Source organism: Arvicanthis niloticus, chromosome 10 (genome assembly GCF_011762505.2).
Source record: "Arvicanthis niloticus isolate mArvNil1 chromosome 10, mArvNil1.pat.X, whole genome shotgun sequence".
Lineage (NCBI taxonomy): Eukaryota > Metazoa > Chordata > Mammalia > Rodentia > Muridae > Arvicanthis > Arvicanthis niloticus.
The window spans coordinates 6,431,271-6,458,879 of NC_047667.1; the positions used below are offsets into that span (position 1 = coordinate 6,431,271).

Sequence of the window (27,609 nt, forward strand, 5' to 3'; positions counted from 1 at the left end):
AAAAGATCAACCTTGAGTGTCTTTTCTCAGAAGTTGTACACATTGATTTTGAAAGGGTCTCCCTATGGGACATGGGACTCACAAGTTGGTATAGAGGTTTGGCAGGTAAGCTCTGGCAGTCCTTGTCTTTTCCATCCCAGAGCTAGTTCACAACTGAGAAGCACCATCCTCACCACCATTTTATACAGGCTTTGGGTTTTAAACTCAGGAACTCATGCTTGGATGGGAATATTTTACCAATTGAGTTATGCACCAGTCCCTATCCTGTTGTCTTTAGCCATATGCTATGAATATCTTCCATCTTTGTTTTTATACTTTTAAAAGTGTACAAATGTATTTTGTAAGATGTCCAAAGAAACAGGCTTAATAAATAGGAAAATTTCATGTTCAACTCAGGATTCTGATTTATTAATGACAAAACCCTGTGACTGAGGAATAGTATATAAATGTTTAATTGAATAAATATGAAAAGTAATATTTTAAGGGAGTTTTTATTAAACTGCCAGAAATTATTTTTTAATGGAGCACTGTGACATTTCTCAGTTTGTTGATTTCATGTTATTTTTAAAGGACCAGTGTTCCTAGATTTTAAAACTTAACACACTTACTAGCTTCCACTAAATTGAGAATGACTATGTGCCCTTGTTTTGAATGATGATGGACTATGAGATGTTCTAGTATTTTCCAAAAGGCCTGATATATCAAGTGTGTACATCTTTACAGTTGTTTTTATGCTTGGAGTGAGGTGATGCCTCTAGCATCATTTTAGATAGAGGAAAATAAATGCTAAAATTTGTGAAAAATGAAGCAAAAATCTAGAAAAAGAAAAAATAAGTCTGCCTGTCTGGTAATACAGCAACAATGAGGTACTATGTCTGAACTACCTAATGTTAAGAGTTCTTACTAAGTTGAGGTAAAAGTAACTTGGTATTTTGGCCTCTTTAAATGTTTTTCTGGATGCAAATGTTACATCAAATATAACAATAAATAGATAATCTGTTTGTGTGTGTGTGTGTGTGTGTGTGTGTGTGTGTGTGTGACCTATGGAATGAAATGGAAAATGAGGAAAGGTAGTATTCCCATTTTAGACAAATCTCCATGTTCTAAGTTAAATGTATATGATAAAAATAGCAAGCAATATACTTGGAGGCCAAAGGTCATCCTTCCTCAGTCACTGGTCCTACTGAGAACTCAGCAGACCCAGTGGTTTGCTCCATTCTGGAATATGAAAATCTGGAGGCTCCATATTCTGACTAAAGTTTAGCTATAGCCAAATAGGAGACATTCAGTGTGATGGGAAGCTAGAGACCCAAGAGGGATCTATAGCTACAGATGATGCAGTCTCTAGACTGGAGAGAAAGATTGGACCTATCACTCTGGCCTCTGAGCTGGCAATCCTGATGGTTAAAGTGTACTGTGCTGTATGCACCTCTTCTAAATGATCAGCCTCAGCCTCTGTTCAGATAGCACAGCCAAGGCTCTGTCTTTGTGCTATCATCAATTAGAAATCAATTACCACACTTATTCTATAACACCTTACATTGAAACGCCCAAAATGTAACTCATCTTTCTAGGACTTGCTCAGATAATCAATTTAAAACCTATGTAAAGGTCTAGGGAGATGGCTCAGTTGGCATAGTGACAGCCATGCAGGAATGAGGACCTGAGCTCAAGTATGCAGCATCTTGTACTAAAACCTAGTACTGGGGGAGGGTGATTATGTACAAAGTAGCTTTTCCAGAGGCTGTTTTGTTTAACATTACCAGGCTAGTTCAAAGGGCATATACTGCAAGTCCTTGCTTTAAATGGTCTCAATTTTATAATATAAAATAAACACTACTACATTTGAAAATATATGTAGATATCTAAAATTTAAACGACACTTAAAAATCATAAAAGTCTTGTAGCCAGAATGTTTATAAATGCCTAAATTAAGAAAATGTCCTATTAATCAATGTCATGGCTAGACTTAGAATAAAAAGTGACATTCTGGTTACTAAGAAGTCTGCATAGACCCTGATCATAAGTTATGATCTCTCAGTTTTGAATAGATATATGGGTTGAGGAAGACTCTGCTATTTTGTGTGAGCTTTTTCATGTACGTGTATATATGATGTGTGTGTTACAAATGTAGAGTCAAGAGGAAGATGTTTTTGTTAATCTCTTTGCCTTATTTTTTGAGACAAGGATTCTCACTGTACATGGAGCTCACTTATTGACTAGATTGTCTGGTGATCAGATCCCAAATGACCTCTGAACTACTGACAGATGCATGTTACTATACTCGGGTTTTACATGATTCTGGGGATACAATCTTTGGTCCTTGCACTTGAGTAATGATCCCTTTACTGATTAAAGCATTTCATCAGCCCATTTTATTCCTCCATTTAATTCTTGAAATGCTTGGAACTACAGTCAAGTCTAAGACTGAGATGGGCTCAGAGGAGCCACTCTGAAGTTCTGTGGTTAGACCACACCATGGCTATGGGCAAATTATGATGTGAAAGAATCACTAGTGTTTAGATTTTGTACATTGAGATTTTTTACATGTATAAAACATTCTAATAGATGAAATCTACATGACTCCAATTCCAAGAAATGGAAAAGCTCCAAATATCTGAAGGGGCCTAGTATGATTTTTCCTACAGTAACTCTAAGTCTCTGTGGTGAATTTCCACTTCAGGGCAGTAACTAAATTTCTGTAGCTCATTTGAGCACTTACCAAAGAGTTGCTTTTGGCACAAGAAATGGCCTGCCTAATTTTGCTCATTTACTTCTATAAAGTTAGAAACAGAAATAAATCTCTTCATGGCCCTTACTCAGACCTGATTCTATGTTAAATCAATAAAAACAGGCCTTGGGAGGAGGAAAACTTTTTGTATCTTTAATTCAAAGGTACGAATTCTACATACACTTTTAAATATTAGCATAAACCTTCAAAATTAATTTTACTGTGGAAAATATATTTAATATAGAATATGTCCTGAGAGTATGATACCTAGAATTTTAAACTTTAATCATGTTGTTACTATCTTTGTAGTTCAGCATTCACTGTCTTGTATCCACAAAGGTGTTATTGCATGATTTTTTTCTTGGTGACAAATTAACATTGGATTAGTTGTTCAGCCAGTGTATTGTTAAGCTGAAGTAATGTGTTTTCAAATGGTACACTTTAAAATTTTTTATTATAATTACATATTTTCTTCCTTCTCTTTCCTTAATTCTCTCCTTAATACCTCTTCTTTCTGTCTTTCAAATTAATTGCTTTGTGTTTCTTTATTGTTACATACGTATATGTCTATACATATATATTCCTAGATGAATAAATAAACCTTACTCAGTCTGCACAATATTGCTTGTATAAGTTTTCATAGATGTACAGGTGGTTTTAAATTACTTGTTGGTGTGCTCTTCCATGGAAAAGAATATTTCTACTGGTCTCAGCATTTCTTAGTTCCCTGTAGTTGAGGTGTTTGGGCCTTTCTCACATTGTGGTGGTTTGAATATGATTGGCCCAGAGAGTGGCACTATTTGAAGGGGTGCCCTTGTTAGAATAGGCGTGTCCTCGTTAAAATAAGTCCATAATTGTGTGGGCTTTAAGATTCTCATGCTAGGTGCCTAGAAGCCAGTCTTCTCCTGCTTGCCTTCACAACAAGATGTTGAACTCTTAGTTCCTCATGTGTTATGTCTGCCTGTATACTGTCATGCTCCCACCTTGATGATAATGGATTAAACCTTTGAACCTGTAAGCTAACCACAATTAAATGTTGTCACTGCAGTAAAATCTTAACTAAGACATCACATCAACTTTAGGATGTCTGCTTATCAATCCTTATCAATCTCTTGTTTAGACAATCATGTTCTGAGAGTTTATGGTAGACATTTGGTTCCTAAATTAACTTGCTATCTTGTGAAATTTCTGGAAATTTGAAGTATTTTCCTCCCTAGCTTTATGAGCTTTATTTAGGTCCTGAGAATAAAGGAGATGCTGTAAGGAAAAGAAATCTCTTAAAGAACTATACCACCTCAGGGCTTCTGAAACTATGAATCATGAGCCATCTATACAACAATTACCTAATAATATATTTTAAAATCTATTTCTTTTCTTATTTTTTGTTTTCATGAATGCTTTAGTTTTATGTAGCACTATCTTTGCATTTTATTATAAAGAAAAGACTTAGATTTGTATATAACACTTTTCTCTATCCTAGAGAATTTCATATTTGTATATAGTGAAATATGATCATATCTCCACACTTAAGTTATTAAATTCACATCATACCTCCACAACACATATCCTTCTATCTTTATGTGAAAGAGAGAGACATCCTCTTTTGAGGATTTTCATTGGTAGGTTTTTCTGTTCTAGTGGATGGCCTAAGCAACCAAAGCTTTTTACATTGACCCACAGCTTGCACAAATATTGTGAAAGAGTTTACTCATTTTCTATGAAGCTTTCATATTGTTTTCTACTCCCTGTCCTAGACATGCTAATAACTCTTTTTGTCCTCTTATACTCAGTAATCAATATCTCTGTCTCTGTCTCTGTCTCTCTGCCTCTTTCTCTCTCTGTTTCTCTCTGTGTGTCTCTGTGTTTCTTTCTCTCTCTGTCTCTCTCTCTCTGTCTCTGTCTCTGTCTGTCTCTCTCTCTCTCTCTCTCTCTCTCTCTCTCTCTCTCTTTCTCTCTCTCTCTTTCTCTCTCTCTCTTCTGTAAGATGTATCATGTGAAACCATTACTTATTAGAGAATTGGGAAACACATGCAGAGACTAGCTCTTGTCCAAACCTCTTTTTCTATCACTTTCTATAATCTATTTCACTGAGACAGGGCCTCTTAAACTGTAGAGCAAGCCATCACCAAACAAGTCCCAGGATTTATCCTATGTTCACCTGCACCCCACCCCCATTCCAGAGACGGAGTTACAAAAGTGTCTATGCCTTTGTCTAATTTTTATGTGAATATTAGGGATTTGAATTTAAATAGGGCTAAGTTATCTCCCCAGCCTTAATACTGGACATTTCATCTACTTAACTATTCAGTTTGTTTTGGCTCTAGTGAACTTGACAAGGAAAATCACTTTGCTTGCATTCTCTTGTTCATATCTTCATTTAAAACAGTTACCCTTATTTATATTTTATCCTGGTACAATACTTTACTTTTACAAGCCAGGGTCATGTGGTCCTGCCTGACTTGTTTTGTGACACTTAAGGGATTCAAATATCCTAAGTAACTTTTGACATATAGTACATGTCATAATACATTTTAAATCTTAGTCTGTTTTGAGAAAGTTTCTGACCTCTTCTTGTTTCTTTTTAATAATAAAAATCTCCACTAAACCTTCTTGAATAGTTCTACACTATGCATGTTCCTCTCTCCATGTCCAAAAATGTAACTAGCTGACCATTGTGCATTCAGGCTAAAATTGGCTTCATGGTTTTCTTTGCAAATCCTATGGAATGTTTGAAAATTAATGTGTAAAATCAGGTTTCAAAACACCTGAAGAAGGAGCTGAAGAGAATGCTCAGTGCTTTGAATGTATTCCTCTTCCAGTTTGACTAGTTTCAGGTTCCAAACTGAACTCCCATTCAGTCTCTAATACCTATGTTTGATGACTCACAACACTTGTAAGGGACCTGAATTATTCTTCTTGTCTCTGAGAACACGTGTACAAACATGGTGGTATTGATTCAGGACACACACACAAACAAACACAAATACAATGAATAAAAATAACAACAATAAACTCTTTAAAATCACTGAAGAAGTAAGTATTGAGTTATCAACTGAATCAGTCAAAGTCTGTGTAATATTTATTAAATGACAAATAATTATGGTGTTAAAATTTCCAGTACATATACCAACTCTTCTATTTTATTTCTTCAATATATTGAAAGTACATTGACATTAGGCAAAGGAGTTTGGAACTAACCAATAATAGAAGCAATAAAGACAATAGCATGTCTAACACTATACCATTAATAACATGTACTTACTATGGGTAGATGGCAATCAAAACTTATAATTTTTTCATGGAGAGTAATTCCCAGTGATCAATGTGACTTGGCCAATGTTTGCTATCTCAACTCCTGGGAGGGTATGGCATTATAATTTTGTTTCAAGCTAGTCTGAAATGTCTACTGAGATACTGCCTCAAAATAAACAAACAAGTAAATTAATGGACCCACAATGAGAATGTACTATTCATATGAAAGAATTAAAAGAATATATTATAGATGTTCTTATTATCAGATAATGAGGAGAGTGTGAAAGATACGTATATAAGCATTCGTATTGTGTATGTGCACTCAACCAGGAATGTGGAGGCCAGAGAAGAGTATGAATATTTCTCAACCTCCTCCCCTAGAGACAGTTTCTCACTGAACCAAAGGCTTGACATTTATGCTGCACTGGCTGTCACTGTTGCTCTCAGGATCTGCTCACATAAACTTCCACATTCTGGGTTATAGGCACAGGCCATCAAGTCCAGCTTTTTGACCTTTGGGAATTAAATCACAAGTCTTCAAGAATGTGTAATAGACACTCCTATTTTCAAAGTCATTTTCCCAACCATAATAAAGTTGTTAAATAGCTTGGTTTGTCTACTGCATAACATGTGACTATATGATGTTGGGTAACATAAATGTATATAAGAACATGCAAGCAATTACAGTATTCAACAAAAATGTATTTATGGACACCCTGCTAAAATTTAGAGGTTACGTATTTATTTCCCCAGCCTTTTTATGGCAAGTACAATAGCCTTGGTTAATAGTGGGCAAAATAAAAGCTTGCAAATAAGAAAGAGGATAATGAGTACTGCAGCAAAATCCATCCTCCTTGTGGTGGATCAGTTGCTTCCTCATTAGCATTTCAGAGAATGAGGTGGAACCTGAAGCGAATTGAGAAGCTGTTATTTGTTAGAATTTAAAGTATATCCAGAGACATAAATTCAGTCTGTTCCCAATAAGGCATTTAGAAATGCATTTTTTTCTTTGTAGATTTTGATGGTTCCCAAAGTAGTACATGTGTTATGAAAAGAAACTTTATGGTTCTTCTTATTTGAACAGAAGTCACATATATGAGGAAATACTGGGATAAGAGCATGAAACCAGTATATTTTCATGACAAATTTTTGATCTCTGGGCTGCATGCTTATGAGAAAACAATTTATTTGTTAAATTTCCCTTGCATCTCACTTTGCTTCTCTAGTTCAGGACATGTAATGGTTCCATCCCTTAACTAATTGAGTTTAGTTCAATGATAACCTAACCACTGGAATAAATATTACAAAATAAATTACACTTTTAATGCAGAGTTCAATGAATTGTAAAATATTTTAACAAATATTTGAGTTATTCTTGTTTTTTTAAATATTTTTACATATTTTATATACAATTATGTCACAAAACTCCTGTAGATTTGATACTGTCATTTGACTTCTGTAGTCACTGCACCTATTTCTACACATAGGTACACATATACACAGAATTTAAAATGAAAATAAATCTTTTGAAAGTAACATTAATATATTGTATTGTGGCTATACAATGAATGATAAATGTTGAAAATTTGTATCTTTTCACTTATTTGGAAGAAGTAGTTATTCTTAACTAGTTGCAAGTTTATAATAAAATGAGAGGAAAAAATGATTTAAAAACTATCCTTTAAGGTTTTTGTTTTGTTTATTGGTTTTTGTTTTACCATTTCATTGTCAGATGAATAATTATATGAGCCCTCAAACAAAGTATGATTTTAATTATTATTTGTACATTTATATTTCTTTAAACTTATCAGTCTGTGTGTGTATGTGTATGTGTGTGTGTGTGTGTGTGTGTGTGTGTGTGTGTGTGTGCACTTTGGTTGTCTTTTTCCATTGTGATGTTTACAGATGAAATTTAGGTCATCATACAAGATAAGCCTTTTCAACTCACTGATCCCTATCACAAACCTCTGTCTACATAAAAATTCTTCTCTTTATTTCTTTTCTGAAAGATCTCATTGTCTGTAGTCTTAATATATGTCTAGAATAAATATAGGCTCAGAAATAAGATTATTTTACATATCCTTCCTTTAAAGAAAAAAAATGCCACATTCTAGCATGTTACCCAGTTTTTCTATATGCCTATTTTTAGATAAAAAGTTTCAGTTTATGACACCCTTATACTGGTTACCTACTTGGATCAGTGAAGGCTTCATTTCAGTGAGCACTGAGAATGAGAAGAAGCCTCTTGACTTGGACCCTCAAGGCATAGTTCAATCACTCATCACTTTCAACTGCTTTGAAATCTGTCAACACCAAAATGTCACTGCAGTTTACACTTCCCTTCTCTTGACTATTGCTTCTCTTGCATTTCTGAGATATAAGTCTGTTCTTCACTCACTACCAATCAGTGTCTAACTCCACTCTCCACTCCCTACCAATCCATGGCTATGTATATGATTAGCAATCAATTTAATGGCTGAGCCATCTCTTAAATCCAGATTTTTAAAAATGGTTTCAATGAACTATTGTAACCAGCAAGGTCTTTAAGAGTAGAATTAGGATGTAAAGAAGGAAATTATGCATTGAAGTGACCATTAAAAAGGCCCATGAAAATGCAACAGTATAAAGACAGTTTGTCTTCTTAGCATGAAGACAGACAAAGGGACTAGGACATGGAGTGAAAGCTACAGAAGCTGGACATGAAAAAATGAACATAATTTCCCCCAAAGAATCCATAACCTGGCCATACCAAATTTTTGATTTGAAGACCATGCATGCTGCCAAACTTCTAGCCTACAGAAACGAAATAAAATGAATTCATAATTTAAATTATTTAAACTTACAGCAATGCGTTATGTTGGCCACGTGAAATTATTTGCATTGCTGTTGATCTTGCATGTAAAAAGAGACAAGTGACAAGCTGTTTTTTTTTTTTTTTAATGTGGATGTTGGTGGTTAGGATTAAGATAAGGACAAAAATTAATGAGGCTGGAGAGTTGGCTCCATGGTTAAGAGTAACTGCTGCTCTTCCAGAGGACATTAGCTTGGTTCCCAGTAGCCACAAAAATAATTCTTGCATCAGAAAATCTGACAACTTCTGTGTGCGCACACACACACACACACACACACACACACACAGGATTGGGAGAAGAATAAGAGTAATTTTTTTAAGGATTGGAGAAGAAAGGAAGACAAGAATTACTAAGACTCTTAACATCTCATATTCTACCATACTCTCTTTATATCTTTTCCTTAATATTATTTCCTTTTTCTTAATATATAATAATATATGCATAGATTTCAAAAAGAAAACACTACATGGCCATTTATGAATCAAAATAAAATTGTAATGTAAGCTAGTAGACAAGAAAATTCCTGTACTTTTTCTAAAAACTAGATGGCTTTTTATAATAAAATAATCAGTTGAGCCATCTAGTTATGTATAAAGTGTTATATGTTAATAAAAATATGGTTCATTATGCATTGTAGTTTATGTATTTGCATCACTGCGATTTGTTCAAATGAGTGCTTTTAAGAAAAGGAGTGTGATGCCTTGAAGAAAATAAAACATTTGATATTGCTGTGAAGCCCAAATTATTGTATTTCCACATCCTTTTTTATTCTCGTTCTTTTGTCATTATTTTATTTATTTACTTATGTCATAATATCAGCATCACCAACTCCTCTCCTTCTAGTCTCTTCCTCACAGATATTCTCCTCTGTTTACCTCCTCCCTTTCTCATTTGAGAAGGAAAGTTGTTCCCTTGGAAAAATCCCACCCCTACTAACTCTCCCAACCTTTTCACTCCCCAACCCACTCAATCCCCATTTCCCCACATCATGTCAGTGTAGGACTAGGCACATCCTCTACTACTGAGGCCAGACCAGGCAGAATAGTTTGGGGAAGAGGATTCACAGGCAGGCAACAGAGTCAGAAACAGTCCCCACTCCTTTTGTTGGGGTAATCTCATAAAGACCAAGCTGCACATGTGTGCAGGGCTTGGTCCAGTCTATGCTCACCCTTTACTTGGTGGTTCAGTCTCTGTAAGACCCCAACAGTCCAGGTTAGTTGACTCCATTGGTCCTCTTGTGGAACCCCTGTCTTATCTGGTTACCTCAATCTTTTCCCTAACTATTCTATAACACTTCCCAGATCTCCATCTAATGTTTGACTGTGGGTCTCTGCATCTATTTCAATTGGCTGCTGGTTGTGGCCTCTCAGAAGAAAGTTATGCCATGCTCCTGTCTGCAAGCATGAAAGAGTATAATGATACTCAAGCATAATGAAAGTGTCAAGGACTGGTTCTTGCCCATGGGATGGGTATCAGTTTGAGCCAGTCATTGTGGGTATCGGCTGGAGACACTGGGGGTTTCTCTAGGCTATAGGAATGCAGAAAGTTCCTCTAGGTGGGAAGTTTAAAGGCCTTCTCCACAGTTCCTCACTGTACAGCCCCAATGACACGAGAAAGTCCTTGGGTTTCCAAAATGGCTTTATTGGCATGATGGATGATTGTTGAATCTGGATGTACACCCCTGTGAAACCAAGGGCAGACCTAAGTTAAATAGGGAGGGAGAGAGGGGGAAGGGGCTGGGAAAAATGCTTAATAGGCTCCACCCTCAGGCCTTCAGGCAACTCATTAATATATAAATCTTCCTAGGGCCTGAGGCCTGTTCCTCCTGACTGATGGCCATAGACCTCTCTGTGGGAGGGGCTGTGGAGGGCTGAAGCTAAATGAAAAGAACCAGGGCCCAGGAGCAGAGCTGAACTCCTGCCATCCAATAAGGGTCCAGGGTTCCAGGCTTATGCTGGACCAGGCACCCAGCTGCTTCTCACAACACACCACTGGACAAGTCATTGTTTGACCATTCCTTCTTTCTCTGCCCTTGTTGTCCCTGCACATCTTATAGGCAGGGCATATTTTGCATTGAGGATTTTATGGGTGTGTTACTGTCTTCATCCCTCCACTGGGAGTTCTGTCTGGCTACCAGAAGTGGCCACTTCAATATTCATATGCCACATTGCTAGGGTCTCAGAAACAGTCACCCTCATAGACATAATAGTGCCTTCCTCAGTCCCAGATCTCTAGCATGTCCTAGAGCTGACCCCTGGACAGCCAGTTTCCATTTACTCTCCCCTACTTTTCCTACTCCTGATCTCCAACCCCCATCCCACTTTTCTCCCTTCCCCATTGCCTCTCCCTCCTTGCTCCCCTCTGTCCATCCAACTCCTATATCTACTTTGTTTCCCTTTCTTAGATTCAACTCTCCCTGTCAGATCTTTCTCGTTATTTGGCTTCTTTGGGTTGGTGAATTGTAGAGTGGTTATCCTGGACTTTATGGCTAATATCCATTTATAAGTGAGTACACCCATGCTTATTCTTTTGGGTCTGGTTTACCTCACTTAGTATGACATTTTCTTCTCTTCTCTTCTCTTCTCTTCTCTTCTCTTCTCTTCTCTTCTCTTCTCTTCTCTTCTCTTCTCTATTTGCTTTTGTGGTTTTATTGGGATTTCTCATAGGTAGGAATTGTCCCTTTAAGGTATGCCCTTCCCACTCAAAATTATATTTTCTAGTTCCATCCATTTGCCTGAAAATTTCATTATGTTCTTTTAAAAAAAAATACCTGAGTAGTATTCCATTGTATAAATGAACCACTTTTGCTTCATTCATTCTTTATTGAGGTACATCTACATTGTTTCTAGTTTCTGGCTTTTACAAGTAAAGATGCTATGAACATAGTTCATCAAGAGTCCTTGTAGGATGTTGCAGCATCTTTTCGATATGTGCTCAGGAGTAGTATAGGTATAACTATTCCCAATCTTCTGAGAAATCTACAAATTGATTTCCAGTGTGGCTGTACAAGTTAGAACTCCCACTAGCAGTAGAGGAGTGTTCTCCTTGCTCCACAACCTCACAAATATGTATTGTTCATTCAGTTTTTGATCTCAGACATTCTGATGGGTGTAAGATGGAATCTCAGAGTCATTTAGTATTTTTTTCTTGCTCTAAACATTTAGTATTTTGGTTATATGCTGTAAAGATTTCCTTTTTTGGTCCAGTCTATTTGATGTTCTGTAAACTTCTTGTACATTTATATGGCTCTCTTTCTTTAGATTAGGGAATGTTTCTTTTATGATTTTATTTTTTATGATTATATTTTATGATTTTATGATCTGAATCTCAGAGTCATTTAGCATTTTTTTCTTGCTCTAAACATTTAGTATTTTGGTTATATGCTGTAAAGATTTCCTTTTTTGGTCCAGTCTATTTGATGTTCTGTAAACTTCTTGTACATTTATATGGCTCTCTTTCTTTAGATTAGGGAATGTTTCTTTTATGATTTTATTGAAGATATTTTCTGTGCCTTTGAGTTGGGACCCCTGGGACTGCAGGTAAAGCTGGTAGTCCCTGACATCAATAGGCCTCTGGGATTGCTGATAGAAATAGCAGTTCTTGGTAGATGCAGGATTCTAGGGATGCAAGCATTGCTTGTAGACCCTGATTGCTTTAGACTTCTGGTTGGCCAAGGTGGTAGGCAGGCTTCTGGGGATGCATATAAAGGTAGTGTTCTCTGATGTTTGTCTTAGGCAGCTACAGACTTCCAGGCATGTAGAGGGAGTTGTGGACTGGGAAATAGATTTCAAAGGAGCCTGGACAGAACTCACAGTTCCTAAGTTTGCCTAGGAAGGCTGGGAGGCAGAGAATGTGAGTAGGGGATCTCACTTGATGGTATTTGATTGCTGCAAGTGTCTGAGATTGTAGTTAAAATTGTGGATCAGAAGATGAAGTTTGGGGCTTGAGGAACTCACCTGGTTGTCTCTGGCAGCAACAGGTTTCCAGGGATTTATGCAGAACTGTGCCCAGTGAAATGGAGTACAGAAGGGGCAGGTTGGAGTTTGCTGCTTCTAGAATTGTCCATAGGAACTTGCAGGCAGGAAATTGGAGTGAGGTTCTCAACTGTTGGTCTATGTTGGCTGTGGATGTCTGAGATTATGTTTAGAGGTTTGGACAAGAAGATAGAGCATAAAGGTGGAAAGAACTGATCTTAAGGCTGCTTTCCTTTCAAGGGATCCAGCACGCAGGAGTTTGGGAGTTGGAACTCACCTGGTGTCATTGGTAGCAGCAGGTCTCCAAAATTTCAGACAAAGCTGTAGCTAGAAAAATGGAGTGCCAAGGCTGCATTGCCATATCTTATAAATACTCAGAAATACTATAGGAATTTTGTATACAAAAAGACATTTCTCCAATTAGTGACCAATCAGTACTATGAATAAGTATTACCATAAGAAATATTTATTCACTAAGGCTACTCAGGATCTTTGAGTCAACAAACATGATACATCTCTGGAAGAACTGCTTTCATTTCTAATCCCATTGTTTCTATATTATCATGTTTCTTTGTTATAATTGTGAAATAAATGTTGCGATCAGCATTGTGATTTTTCTTGTGTTAATCACCTGCATTCATAGATAAATCATGATGGGAACAGAGTTATAAATTTTTTTCAATATCTAGAGTTTGATTGTAGTATGCTAGAGCTACATTACTCTTTTTACAGTTCATGAAATATATGAATAAAAACATTTATGCTTGAAACATTTTTGTTTAAAGCAGAGATCATCATAGCTCTTTTCTATGAGATGTGGTTGAATGATGTATTGACACCTCCTGTAAATATATAGCTGAGAAAAAGAGGAAGAGAGATACATAAGAAGTTTCCATATTCAAAAAATAACAATGATGTTTCAGCTAATTTAGTTACTAGCCAAGAAAAACACATAGACCATTTGGAAAAAACTAAGACCCATGTTTTTTTTTTTTTTGTTTTTTTTTGTTTTTTTTTATCATTGCAGATACTCTTGATTTGGATCCAGAAGTTGCTCAAGCAAACACCATGGGTTTCATTGGATGCCTTTCTTCAGTTCAATACAATCATATAGCACCACTGAAGGCAGCCCTCCGCCATGCCAGCATTGCACCTGTGACTGTCCAAAAGACTTTGACAGAATCCAGCTGTGGCTCTATGGTGGATTCTGATGTGAATGCCGTAACCACTGTGTATTCTTCATCAGGTACTTCCCAGGGGTTTCTCTCTTGAGATTTCATTATTAATTTCTTCTGTCTTTTAGAGCTAAAATGTTGGCAAACAGAACTTAGCACTTTGCTTTGTATGATTATAGGTGGTTATGAATCATAACTGACTTCTTTTGGGTCATAGCTATCCTTACAAAATGTACTGAGATAAGTAAATTAAGAAAGAAATAACACATTCTACTTCACAGTTCAAGTGTCCAGTCTATCATAGATGATAAGAGTTTAAAGTAGCAGGTCACATCACTTTCATCATCAGAAAACAAAATGATATATACATGCTAGTATTCAGATCATTCTCCATTTATACAGTCCAGGATCCCATTCAGTGAGCAGATCTTCTTAGCTCAGTGAAGAAATCAAGATAATGCCACAAACATATCCAGAGCCAGTCATCTAGGTGATTCTAGATCCTCTCAAATTGACATTAACACTAACCATCACACAAACAATACTGAACAGGAATAGACAACAGAAGGATATTAATTCTAGAATAGCAATTACTTTAATTAGTAATAAATTTTAAGTATGAAACTTGACAATATTTACATACTGTGCATTTATCTGATTAAAGGCTAATAATTAAAATGTTAACAATAAAATTAACTCCACACTTCTGTAGTTAGTTTCTAGTTCCAGTTGATCAACAGTTATAATTACTGTGTAGTTCCACATAGTACATATCATACATGTATGTGTAACATGTATATTGTACATTCGTGCATCACTATTGTTTAAGAGAAAACTGATAGGAGAATCTAATTGTTTACAAGGCAGAAAAAATCAGAATGGGTACTTAAATAATATTAACTTTAATATTATGCTGTAGATTTTTGGAGGAAGTATTAACAAATTTATAGACATATAAAGTGTAAAATGTGATACTTTGTATTATATGAAGATTGTTTTCATTAAATTAGTTGGAAGGTGATAAAGAAAAGATTAATAGCTAGAAACCTTATTATACAATCATGAGGACCCAGGTTACAATGTACAGCTCCCACATAAAAATCTAGGTGTGGCAGTGAACACTTGTAACTCAGTTCTTGGCCAAAGAAAAGAGATATTTAGGAGTTCTTGACCAACCAACCTCTCTGAATTAATGAATTAGTGAATTAGTGATTCAGTGAACAGGTTATGTTATATTATTATGTTAATTATATTATTTGTTCACTTACTTACATATTTATTTATGTATATGTGTGAAAAAGTGATGCAAGTCTGTAGGAAAGTATGTTATCCCACTGGGGACAATGTCAAGGCCAGAGAATTAATTTTTGTATTTTTGTTAATCATTTGTCATAGTTCTTTTAAAGATTGGATCTCTGACTGAATCAGAATTATGTTGAATTCAATGAAATTTTATTGATATAACTAAAATGCAAGTAGTGAAATCAAAAATAAATCAGTGAGTGGAATTAGGTCTAAGAATAATGGGCTCTTCACAGCAAATTAAATGATCTGCAACAGAAAAAGTAAAATCTGTGTGATGTGAGCAAAGTTTGTAGACTGTATTTCTTGGTAGTCAAATTTCAAGATATAGTAATGGATTTAACTCAACAGCCCCCAAACAAATAATATATGTACACATATATACATGAATATGTATGTATGTATGTATGTATGTATGTATATACATTTCTGACAGAGAAATTGTAGGTAGACCTATATATTTGTAGACAGATGATATGTAGATAAATAGTAGATTATATCGGGTGCATGCATGAATACATAGATATGTTTATGTACTTAGGCTAAGGCATTTATTTTTGGAGGATGTAAAGTTAAAGCTAAGACCTCATTTTAAAATATAATATTAAATGGAGAGCAGCAGTGAAAAGGAAAAGCTCTGGAAATGTATCATCACTGGAATAAAGGTTACTTTGCAGAACATGATGACCGAACATACTACTGTATCTACCTTAGCAGATCTGAAATGTTTTCTTCATAGCATTAGTGAACAGTAGAAGATTATAATTAATAAAATAAATTAATATGCATTGACCTATCAACATAAAAGATGTTATAAATAGATAAATCTGGCTGAACATCAGCGCTATGTTATTTATAATGTTAAAAGTAGCACATGAGCTAAATAAAGTTGGAAGAAATGTGAGCTGTGTTAAGACTGAAGGAGTCATATGAACTGTGGACACTTATAATCTGAGTATTCATAAAGAAGCAGAAAGAATTTCAGGATGGAAGTTTGAAATAAAATATTCCAGAGTAAGAATGTTGTAAGGACATAGGAAGTGATATAGCTAAATATCTGCCATCCACTCCTGCCCTCTCTCCTTCCCTTCCTGACTCTCTTTTTCCTTGCCTCCCTGCTTCTCTGTTTTCCTCTGCCTTTCTGCATCCCTCCGTTTACTGGCAGTCTTCCTGAGATCATGTTACTCTATTTCTTTTCCTTCTTATTTCTTTCCTCCCATTTCCCCCTCTGTCTCATTCTGACTCCCTCTGACTCTGTCTTATTTCCACCTTCCTCTCTAAGTTTTCCTACCTTCTTCTCTTCACCCTTATTTATCTTTTTCTTCTCCCTTCCTCATTCTTTTCTTCTATCCTTATCTATCTCTTTCCCTGCTTTCTTCCTCACTTCATGCCTCCTTCTCCCCATTACTGTCTCTCTCACTCCTTGTCTAGCTCTCTGTCTGGCTCTCTTTAGTTCATACTCTGTCTGCCTCCCATCCTTCGTTACATAACAATTTCAAGGACACCCTCCACTTCATAGCCAGGTAAAGTCCAGTCTGAGATTTCTGAGGTGCAGTCTATAAAGAAAAATAATCTGGCCAAGAGCTTAACTCAGAAGTTAAGAGTATATACCTGACAGCTGCTTTCCTGGTGAGGGCTACTCTGAGGAGCTAACTCTTCCAGTGCTTTCAGTTGTTTTTGTCAGAAGACTCAGGTCCTTAATTGAGACAAAGAGGAAAGTGTGCTGAAGTAAATGGCAGCTTTCAGTCCTACAAATTCTCCTGCAAAGTAAATGCTAAGTGGGTGACTGAAGAGGCATGGGCCAGGCACCATTCTCATCCAGCTCAAGGCTATCTCACAATTTACTGATAAGCTAATGCAGTCCTAAATTATTGGTTGTAAGCAGTACATTTTATTATTAAATATTTAAGAATATTTAAATATTTATTAAATATTTAAGAATATTTAAATATTTACAATCTATGTCATGAAACATTTGGAGGTGAGAGGACAAAGATTTGGGAGTCAGATCTCTTCTTTATCTTGCTTAGAGGCACAATCTCTCTTATGTCTAAATGTGCTCTAGATATAGGACCAGCTACACTCTCACTGAGATAACAAATTGCAGCCCCCAAATTCAGCTTTTAATTCAGGTTCTGGGATTGAACTCTGCTCATTATTTTAAATGCCAATTATTTAGGTTCCTTTCAAATGCTAGTTCACCTCTTATTGAAGGAATGCTGTTAGACTATTTCATAGATGTACAATTGCATCTTCTCTCCCTGTGGTTGACTGAATGGTGAAGTTTACTTTTTGTGTCTTTTTCTCTTTCTAGATTCCTTTGAAAAGACAGATGAACGTGAACCACTCACAAATGCAGTCCGAAGTGACTCGGCAGTCATTGGAGGTAACCTGTCTTCATTGATGAAAGCAGGAAAGATATCTGTGGCCCTGTTTTCTGTAGAAAGTTACTTTAAGTCATCTTTACCCATGATCATGCAGCACCTACAATCAGATACTCTCGGTTCAGCACTTTGCCTCTTCATTCATAGTGTAAGATCAATGGCAGACTCTTCTTCTATGCCAGGAGTTCTGTGGCTTTATTTTGCCTCAGATTCAGTAAGCATCTGTGCTCTGAATCAACAGCTGGAACATCTACTCATAGGCAGGCAGCCTGCATCTTGTTCACTGTGTCCAGTTGTCACTTCTAAAGCACAAACAAAACAGACCGATAAAATAAAATAGTCATGTGGGGCAAACAGATGGACAGAGCTAGAGTCACTTTCAGTTTTCCTTTACTAAGTCACTTGAGTTACATCTAATGAGCATGGTGAACCCTATATAACTGAAGCCTATATAAAGCAGTCCATATGGTTGTGGCTATAGAGCTTGCCTACTCTGCTTATAGTTCATTCTCTATCACCATCTCTTCCTTCACAGTTTATGAGCTGATTGTAGTCTCACCCTACTCCACTCTTCATTCTGTCTCAGCTTGTCTAATGCTTGCAATAGTTTGATGTTCCCATCTGTGTCTTGCAACATGTACTGTCTCCCAAGTTTGGTTTGATGTAAGATGCCTAAGATATAAAAAGCCAGGTGTCTCACCCCTGCATTCTGGCAACTTGGATGAATGAATGAATTCACAACAGATGGAGTTCTTTACAAGTCAGCAGGAGTCACTCATTTCACTCTCATTTAATTAGCTCCAGCTCTGAATCAGACCTGAGATACAGTTACTGCCTTCCTATAACGAGTACACTAGGAAGTATGTAAGGAAGTAGGCAGTGGTAGCAGCATAGAAATGGGTTCTATAAAAGAATGGGAATGGAAGGACTCCACAACAGTAGCGTACCAGAGAAGGAGAAGCATGGCCTTTCCTTAGGGACATCCTTAAGACAGCTATGTGAGCTGAATGCCTTCTCCAGGGATGATGGAACTTGATCTTTCTTTGAAATCAGTAAATGTCATAGATAATTTTATAATTCTTTTTCTTCTTGTAAGTTTTCATTTGATAAAGACTGGGTTTGGCCTAGTTTTTCATTGACTAGTTTTTTGAGTCTCTCTGAGAGTGGGAAGTTTATCAAAGCCCCAGAGGAGATTCTGTTAAGCTCCCTCAGGAGCAAGCATGCAGTAACCCCTTCATACCAGCAGCATAAAAGAGGCTAAATCTACCACATATAAAGTCAACAACAATTCATGCTTCAAAGTAATTTGTTGCCACCCAGATTAGAGTATAAATTTTAATATTTTCTTTTCCTTGTTTTAAAATATTTGAGAAATGGGTTACAAAATGAGTTTGGATTATATGACAAACATAACTTGTCTTAGTTATTATTATAGTTGTTAGAAAATTGGTGAAAAATAGGTCTGTATATTTAACTGTCTGGTATCTATTCACATAAATAGTGGCATTTAGACCAAGTAATTTTTGTCAAAGCTGAACAATTGCCAACAATAAAATAGGTATTTTCTCACTAGTTAGACAATTTAGAACATATGAAATATACAAATATGTATACTTTACTAGAAATGAAATTATTTTGATGGCCAAATCTTCAGTGTTTTGTTGATACTCATTATGAATTTTGCATACACAATGTTTCTTAGTGACTGGGTTGATTTTTTTGTTTGTTTATTTATTTTGAAATAAAGTCTCTCTATTCAGTCCAGGATCGTGTAAAGGCAGAGATAGCAAGAAAGACCTTGTCTCAAAACAAAGTAGAAGGCAAGACCAGATTTCTGAAAAGTTGTCTTTTGTCATAAACAGGAGTCCTTATGACAGCCATGACTCATGAACATACACAGAGAGAGAGAGAGAGAGAGAGAGAGAGAGAGAGAGAGAGAGAGAGAGAAGCAGAGGCAGATACTGAGAGACAGAGAGGCAGAGATAGACAAAAAGAAATAAGGTGGCTTTATACCAAGTGATTCTTAGCAAGGCTTGATGTATTTAAAATCTGCAAAGTCTGTGTTTGATCTCTAGCAACAAAACCAACACATAACTCTTAAACTATACAATTCCTTTGTTGTTCTAACTCCATATTTCTTCTTTGGTTATCAACATAACTTTCTAGAAAAAAAAAAACAAATTTTACCACTCAGTACTGTGCTTCCAGCTGGTTTTCTAGAAAGTGAAAATCAAGAATTTCTGAGCAGGCCTTTATGTCTGGATACAGAATAGATTTCTGGTTATGTGTTGGCCTTGTCTTTTTTTCTCCCCTCCAAAGTATGCCTTTGTTGGGACTGAATTTTCTCAGTGACATTTCTTCTCTTTTTCCATTTCTTTCCTACAGGTGTCATAGCAGTGGTGACATTTATTACTTTGTGTGTCATTGGAATCATGACCCGCTTCCTCTATCAACATAAGCAGTCACACCGCACCAATCAGATGAAGAAGGAATACCCAGAAAACTTGGACAGTTCCTTTAGAAATGAGATTGACTTGCAAAACACAGCCACTGAGTGCAAACAGGAGTATTTCATCTGAGCCACTGCTGGAACACATGGTCTTTTTTTTTTTCCTGAATTTCCCCCCTTTTTTTTCTCCTTTCTTTTGTCTTTTAACTTAAACATTCTCTTTCTCTCACCATTGATTTTCTGAACACACATGCATCCACAAAGAGCACTGATCTCCTTGGCCTAGCTCAGGAGATCATATAGCTGTGGCTACTCTAATCCACTGACATATGTGTCATTGTGAAATGACCAATGGAGGCACAGACTTCACTATTGTAAACAAGGAAGAGACACATGTACACATATGCACATTCTAGGTTTGTAATCCAGTTCCAAACCTCACTCCACAGTTTCTCAGGCACTTGATCTTGGCATTTTCCATTAGACTTTTGAGCTCTGTGGTGTTTGCCTTTAACAACTGTTCTTGCCCAGTACAATATTGTTAGGTATTATGGCTTTAGAGTAGAAAAGTTGTGTGTGTGTGTGTGTGTGTGTGTGTGTGTGTGTGTGTGTGTGTGTGTGTCTGTGTGTGTGTGTATCAAAGGAAGATAGTGTCAGATCATTTTTTAAGTAATGGCTTTATCAGGGAGCCCAATAGAGCAGGAGGCTATGAAGGAAACTGAATCTACCCAGGGAAAGCAACATTTGTTTCCACTCTTTGAGAGAGAAGGGAGGTTGGGAGGCTTTGAAAATTAGTAGACATTGTGTTTGTGTGTGTCTCTGTGTGTGTGTGTGTGTGTATGTGTGTGTGTGTGTGTGTGTGTGCGCGCGCACGCGCGCGTGTGTAAATTAGGTACTTGAAAAGCATCCATGACAGCCTCTCTCGTAAGGCATGGTTAAAAGAGCAATGAGCCTACTTAGTATGTGACATGACCTCTGGCAAAGCAGCAATCATTTGTCCTGCCTGTACCTTTCTCCATTTAGGACTGTAATATCTGGAAGAATCTGTCTCTATAAAGAAGTGGGGAAATTTGATTCCTTAAGAACTCAGTTGAGAGAAGCTACAGGTCTGGATGGAACATAGGAAGTCAACTCTTCATAACATCTGTGAGAACAAACAGACTTTACTTGGAGGGCCAAGGTTATAAAGACAACCTACTGGGGGACCCAAGTCAGGAGAGACCCTTCTGGCCTGCTAGTTTTAGTGACATTTGATGAGTAACCAGAGAATTTTATTTATGTTAGTTTAATGTCTACACCATAAGTGGCCCTGGTTTCCATTCATCATCTTTTCCATAGAGAGTCAACACTTTCCAATATAAAGTGATTAAATAATTAGCAGCTACTTTGCTCCTCTCTTGCCTTGCTGTTTCTAAGCATGGAAAAAGTGCCCTGATAGCAGAAGGCTTTAAGAAAGTTGTGAGAAAGTAGCTCTTCTTGTAACTTGCCACCTCTCTTCTCTTTTTAATAGAACATGTTAGCTATATTATTCCTAAAATTGCTCTACTTAAGTAAAGAATATATACATTTGTGTATTATGTGTAGTCAGCATAAACAGAATTCAAATAAAAGTCTAAATTGGTTCCATGAAAAGGCTTAGGCCATCTTAACTGAGCTTGTAGGAAAACTGAAAAATAAGAAAAATAGCTACATGAAAAATGAGAAAAATCAATTAAGTTTTTCCCACTTCATCCAATCAAGAAAGGTCCAGTAAAGGACAAATGTAGAGATTAGTAGGATTCCCATTCCAGAACACAGATAATGAGTTCATTCTTCAACTGAGATATTTCCCAAGAGGCAAGTAACTGGCTGTTGCATGGGCTAGTGGGGTCATCTCTAGATGAGAGGATTTCACAGAAGATTATGTGATACACTTTACATTTTCCACTCTGTATCTGCCCCCCTGTACACAATGGTGCTGCATGCACTTGACTTATGTGCCTAAATAAAGGAGTAAAGCATCTCAGGCTTTGGGCTCTTTTGGCAACAAACCATATAATCCATCTGAAGAGGCATTTTGACTTTGTGGACTGTGGGCCATCTTGGTCATTTATGGTAACAATATTCTTAACTCTTTTTTATTCCTTGAACCACCTCCAAGATAAGACAAGGGATAAACCATCCAACCACTTCAGTTCTTGGAGAATGCTAGAAGAAAGATCCTTAAAAGATAAAGTACTGGTCAATTCCCATTGCAAGGCAGACCTGATTTGCCAAGCAGGTACTTAACAGTTGATAGACAATCCATCTTCTTAGGAAGTATCCTACCTCTGACTGTCTGTCACTGCCATGGATAAGGAGGTTCATAGCAAAGTCCTCACTAGTGTCATCCAGTTACCCATCTGTAGTTTTTCTTTCCTTACAAAGCTACAGAGGTAAGGATGGAATATAAAACAGACTACAACATTGAGATACTGTCTTAAATATATGTTCTTTCCTTAATATTTTCTATAAATTCTGACATACCCTCTTTCTCTTTTAAAATATTTTTATCTTTTGCTAGTGAATTTGTTTTAAAGAAATTCTAACAAGCACACCCTGTTTAATTTTTTTCTTTTTAATATGGAGTATGGTTATCTAATAAAAGGAGAGACTTTGAGCATCTGTTTCCTTTACTTCCTCCTTGTCTGTTGTCCAGTTTCTAATTTTAAATTTTGTGACTCTATAAAAGGCTGTATTAATCACCCCTTTCCATGGCTACATACTGTCCTGTCACCAAAAATGAAATTCATGCAGAAATTTAGTCCTAAGCACATCTAACAGTGAAATGATAGGTAAAGAAAGAATATTTACAGTGTAATATTTTCTTACTGGAGTTTTTAGAAGCAATCACCATCTTTTTTTTGACATAATATTGATAGATAGAAATGGAGTTACAAGCCAGTTTATTTATCCAATAGTATGTACTTATGGATAACCATATAGGGGAATGCATGAAGCCAGTCTTTCCTCTCTGCATAGCACATATTCTGCTACCGTCCTCTCTAGATGTACAGGATATGCAGACCATGAGCCTGGGCATATGGACAAAGTGGTTAATAAATGCCAATTTGATATATTCTTGTAAGTAGTCTCAGGGACAAATCAGAATTTTCTTATAACCTCACAACACACACCAGGTGAAAACTTAGTAAGTCTCACTCTCCTACACTTACACTAAATGCCATCAGAGCTAGAAGCAAGAGCCAGTGTTAAGGTGGTGACAAGACCTATTTGGTATATGCACTTACTCAATTGTGTTACAGCAACAGAAGTCTACTCATATCATCAAGGAGCAGATGGCAAGTTCTGTACATAATTTGCAAACCATTTCCAGAGGCTTCTATAAGTTAATGTGTTTCTAAATAATTCTTAGAATTTTGTGTCTTATTAATTAATTCTATGAGAGATTATTGCTTTGTTTCTTTTCCTCAAGATAGGTAACTGCTTCATGCAGACAAATTTCTGTAAAAGATTGTAAATGGACTCTTTGGACAGAGAAAGAACAAGTGGTACCTGTATCACACAATTTCTGTAGACAAGGTTCACTAGGTAACCCTGGCTGGTTGATCTCATTATAAATCATACTGACCTCAAAATGCAAGAAAAAGTACCTGACTCTTCCTAGGTCTGGACCATCATCTCTATCTATATCAGATACATTTGAAAGGATGCTAAATATTCTATGTTCTTGTTAAACCTTTCCAAATATATGCTTCTTCATGTGGCAGACCCATGTAAAGACTATAGGCAGAAAAGAACAGTCTATAATTCTGCACCCATCTGTTTTCACTTCTATGGTGGATATTTACTTATGCCACAGCTCTTTTATATCTCTTTTAATTTAGTGGATAGTTTACAGTTTTTAACTCTCACCACTCAGTCCTAAAAATCCATTTGACTATAGGCAAGTTTCTGAGAACTAAAAATTTTCTGTTGAATGAATAATTATTTATGTGCTGCCCATCTTAGTGAGGTCATACTAATATGTCCTATATGGCTCTTTTCAGACCTGGATGTCATGTATGTTCTCTCTCCATATCATATCATCTCAATTAGAAGACTCATACTGGGAAGATATATTAATAACAGCCCCATTGTATCCATGGACATGGGAACTAATCTGTGCAACTATTATTTAATTTTTTTGTCTATCAACTGCTTTACTTCCTTTGAATTCCCTAGAGCTGCAAGCCATCAGCAGTATTACAACAGCAGTTGGGTAAGAGATTAATGGGCAACTATAGAGTTCTACCATTCATTGTTCCTGAAACCATTCCTTGGGTCCTCAACTGTCCTATAAAACATGTTTCAATTAAATAAATAAACATGTAGTGTTGTGCCTGCAAGTGTCAAAGGAAGATAATGGGAGAGTGATAGAAGCAAATGCATCCATGCTTCATTTTATGAAAGATAACTGAGTGCTATTTCATGTCTCTCACACAGATCAGAAATGTTTTCTTTAAAAGACTCACAGTTTGTCTGAATTACTTCTTTATTCAAGTTCTTGGGAAGTTCTCAACCCTTCTCTGTCTTTACACCAAGCCTTTCTCATGTAATTTGTTTTTAAAATGTCTGCTGTTCTTTCTTATCTCTGTGTTCACGAATTCAAATAGTTGATCCACTTAAAAGGGGAGAATGTGCAATACACACACAGATACACACACACACACAGATACACACACACACACACACACACACAAACATGAGAGAGAGAGAGAGAGAGAGAGAGAGAGAGAGAGAGAATAAAAGTTAACAAAGCAGTTCCTCAAATGTCCAGGAAATTATATCCATACCTAATTTCTGTGGAGAGAAGTATTACTACTTTGTGTTGGAAATTATTTAACTGCCTTGGACAGGGTTCTAATGATTGTTTTTGTTGTTGTTGAGTGATTCTTCCTGTTATCTTTCACTAAGGTACTCTGTGAATGAATAAGAAACACATTTTGTAGTGAAACAGTAAAGTTTGTCTGCTAGTCCTCTGCCATTTGTATTGTTTATAGTCTACAGATGGTTAGGTAGATATGAGCAAGGCTTAGGTATCAGTGGGCTTTTGTATTACAGTAGCCTTACTGGGTTCTTGTCAAAGAGGAAAAGAGTATTTATGGAGCAAGTAGTGGCTGCTAGAGGTGAAGAGAGCTAAAGCTTCCACCATAAAGTAAGGATGGTTCTTCTCCATATGTCTCTGGCTCCCAACTCAGAAGCGTCCTTCATGCATTTGTCTTACACCTTAGGGAACAGGCAATATTAGTGACCCTGCATGAGAAATGGTTACTCAGTTTCACACAGCATTTCAACCTACCCTAGTACATTTCAAGGTTTATGTTTTACTAGTATAGTCTAGGGATGCTTTGGAATTATCTCCACAGTGATTTTATCTGCACAGGGTGAACACCCTAATGGAATCTTTAAGTAAATTAAACTATAATCAAGATCCTTATGTCCATTGCCTTTAATCAAATGCTCCATGGATGGAAGCAAAAATATACTGGAGTCAGTCAAGTGGTCCTTTTATCCCCTTTCTTGGTCATGCCATCTGGCATGTATAACAATAGGAAAATATATCACTCTCCATCCACTACAGTGTGTACTTCAGACATCAACCACCTGACACTCTGTGAGAAGTCTTCCTTTGATGACCCTCAGTACCCATAAAAGCCTGCATCAAATTGCAGATTAAAATCAGGAGGCTAGTCCCAAGTTATGATAAAGTTAGTTCATGTGTGTGATTATGGCCTAATTATAATTTCATTAGCATTATACTGTGCCAGGCTTTAGATCCCAGCATTAAATCTCAGAAGACATGAAAAAAGCACTGGGTAAGCAGAGCAGGACTCTGTAGCCTTGAATCCTCCTTGAATGACCACTCCAGATGGAGCCATTTACATTGCAACACTATAGAATGAAATGATGGGCCTCTGACTAGTTATACATTTACATGATAGTCATCCATATCCCAAAGACATATCTGAATTACTAGTTTAATTTTTTTCTTTTTGAATGAGAGTACCAAATATAATCTTGCCCTACCTTGCATACACTTACATAAAAAAAAAAAATAAGTAAATAACCGTACCTTGCTTAAAGTAGTGTAGTAGTATCATGAGAAGGACTTTGTATTTGGTGAGGGTGACTGTCAGTAATTTTTTCCCAAACTTGACAATAGAAGGACTTCCTAATAGCCTATATTAAATCTCTTTAGCATATGCTTCCCACTGCCAGAGAGCCTATGGCAGGAAAGTAGAACATAAAAAACAAAGACAGATAACACACTCTAACTATACCTAATAAAGTAGAAAACAATTCATATTTGGTTCATGAAATTACCAAATCCCTAAGAAACTGAATTACCATGTTGATTTCAAGTGAAAAATTAGAGACTTTCTGGCATGATCAGTATTTTCTTTAGAAAAATGAGAGGTCAGGGAGATTACTTTTAGAAAGTAAATAACAAAGTACAAAGGACCTTTCCCAAATATGTATCAGACTTTCTTTTGTTAAAAGTACAACAGAGGCAAAACAAAACAAAGACCCACTGGAATTAGCAGGAGTCTCCTTCATTTATTTTTGGATATTATAATTTTTTTGTTCCTGTAACAGAATCTTTAGCCCCATCTGATGTTGCCACATCGCATGTCTGTTTTGTAGACCATGTAACATGTTTTAATACAGTGTATGGAGAAAGTAAAAGGAATCAATTTATTTATTTTCTATGTTTTTGTTTGCTGTACAGAAGACTAACCTGTAAATATTGTATATTTAATAAAGAGAGAATTTTGTATCTTTTGTGTAGAATACAAATTTGCCTTGCTGTGTTATTCTGTTTAATGAGGAGTCAAGTAATTAATCCCTCAGTGCCCACTTTGATTTCTTAGATCATTATCACCTAGCCAACACAATTCAGGAAAAAATACAAAATGTCTACTCTCTGGGTTTATTGATTTCAGTGTAGCTCAAAGTACTGTCTAGGGCTCTTTCATGTTTAACTGACTTATTTCAAAGTTCATGTTAAGAACAAAAGTGCATATGAGCATGCTCACTAACTTAGTTAAAAGGTTCTTGAATCATCCAGACTTCAGCATCTCACAGATACTGATAGCCTTGTTCACCCCCTCTTAGTTTCCACTCACAGCACCCATACTTTGTATCTTATTTTGCCTATACTCCCATTTTCTGGAAGACTGTTACTTTACAATAGCTCTGTTTAAAAGAGGTGACATGCATTGCTTCAGAGTAGATTTGTCATCCTATAGTGTTTATTTAGATTTGTGTTTATGCATTATCTGGTAGACATAGACTTACTAATGTAATTCAATGGACTAAGGATGTAAATCAGTTCTTAAAGGGCTTTATAGTATTCACAAAAGCCCTCGGATTGATCCTCAGCCTCAAATAAACAGGGCACAGTGGTACACACATACAACTTCAATTTTCCTTAAGAAGGAAAGGCCAGAGAATCAAAGGCCCAAGAT

General features: G+C 36.4%; 1 protein-coding gene across 1 annotated transcript in view; it reads left to right on the plus strand.

Moving 5' to 3' along the window:
- LOC117716146 (contactin-associated protein like 5-1) overlaps positions 1-26,903 on the plus strand; it is an 838,779-nt gene extending 811,876 nt beyond the window's left edge. The window contains exons 22-24 of the mRNA XM_034513074.2: positions 13,837-14,055; positions 17,601-17,672; positions 20,056-26,903. Of these exons, the coding sequence (XP_034368965.1) occupies positions 13,837-14,055; positions 17,601-17,672; positions 20,056-20,249 (485 nt within the window). The 3' untranslated portion in view covers positions 20,250-26,903. The remainder of the gene's footprint in view (positions 1-13,836; positions 14,056-17,600; positions 17,673-20,055) is intronic.
- Positions 26,904-27,609: the final 706 nt, after the last annotated feature.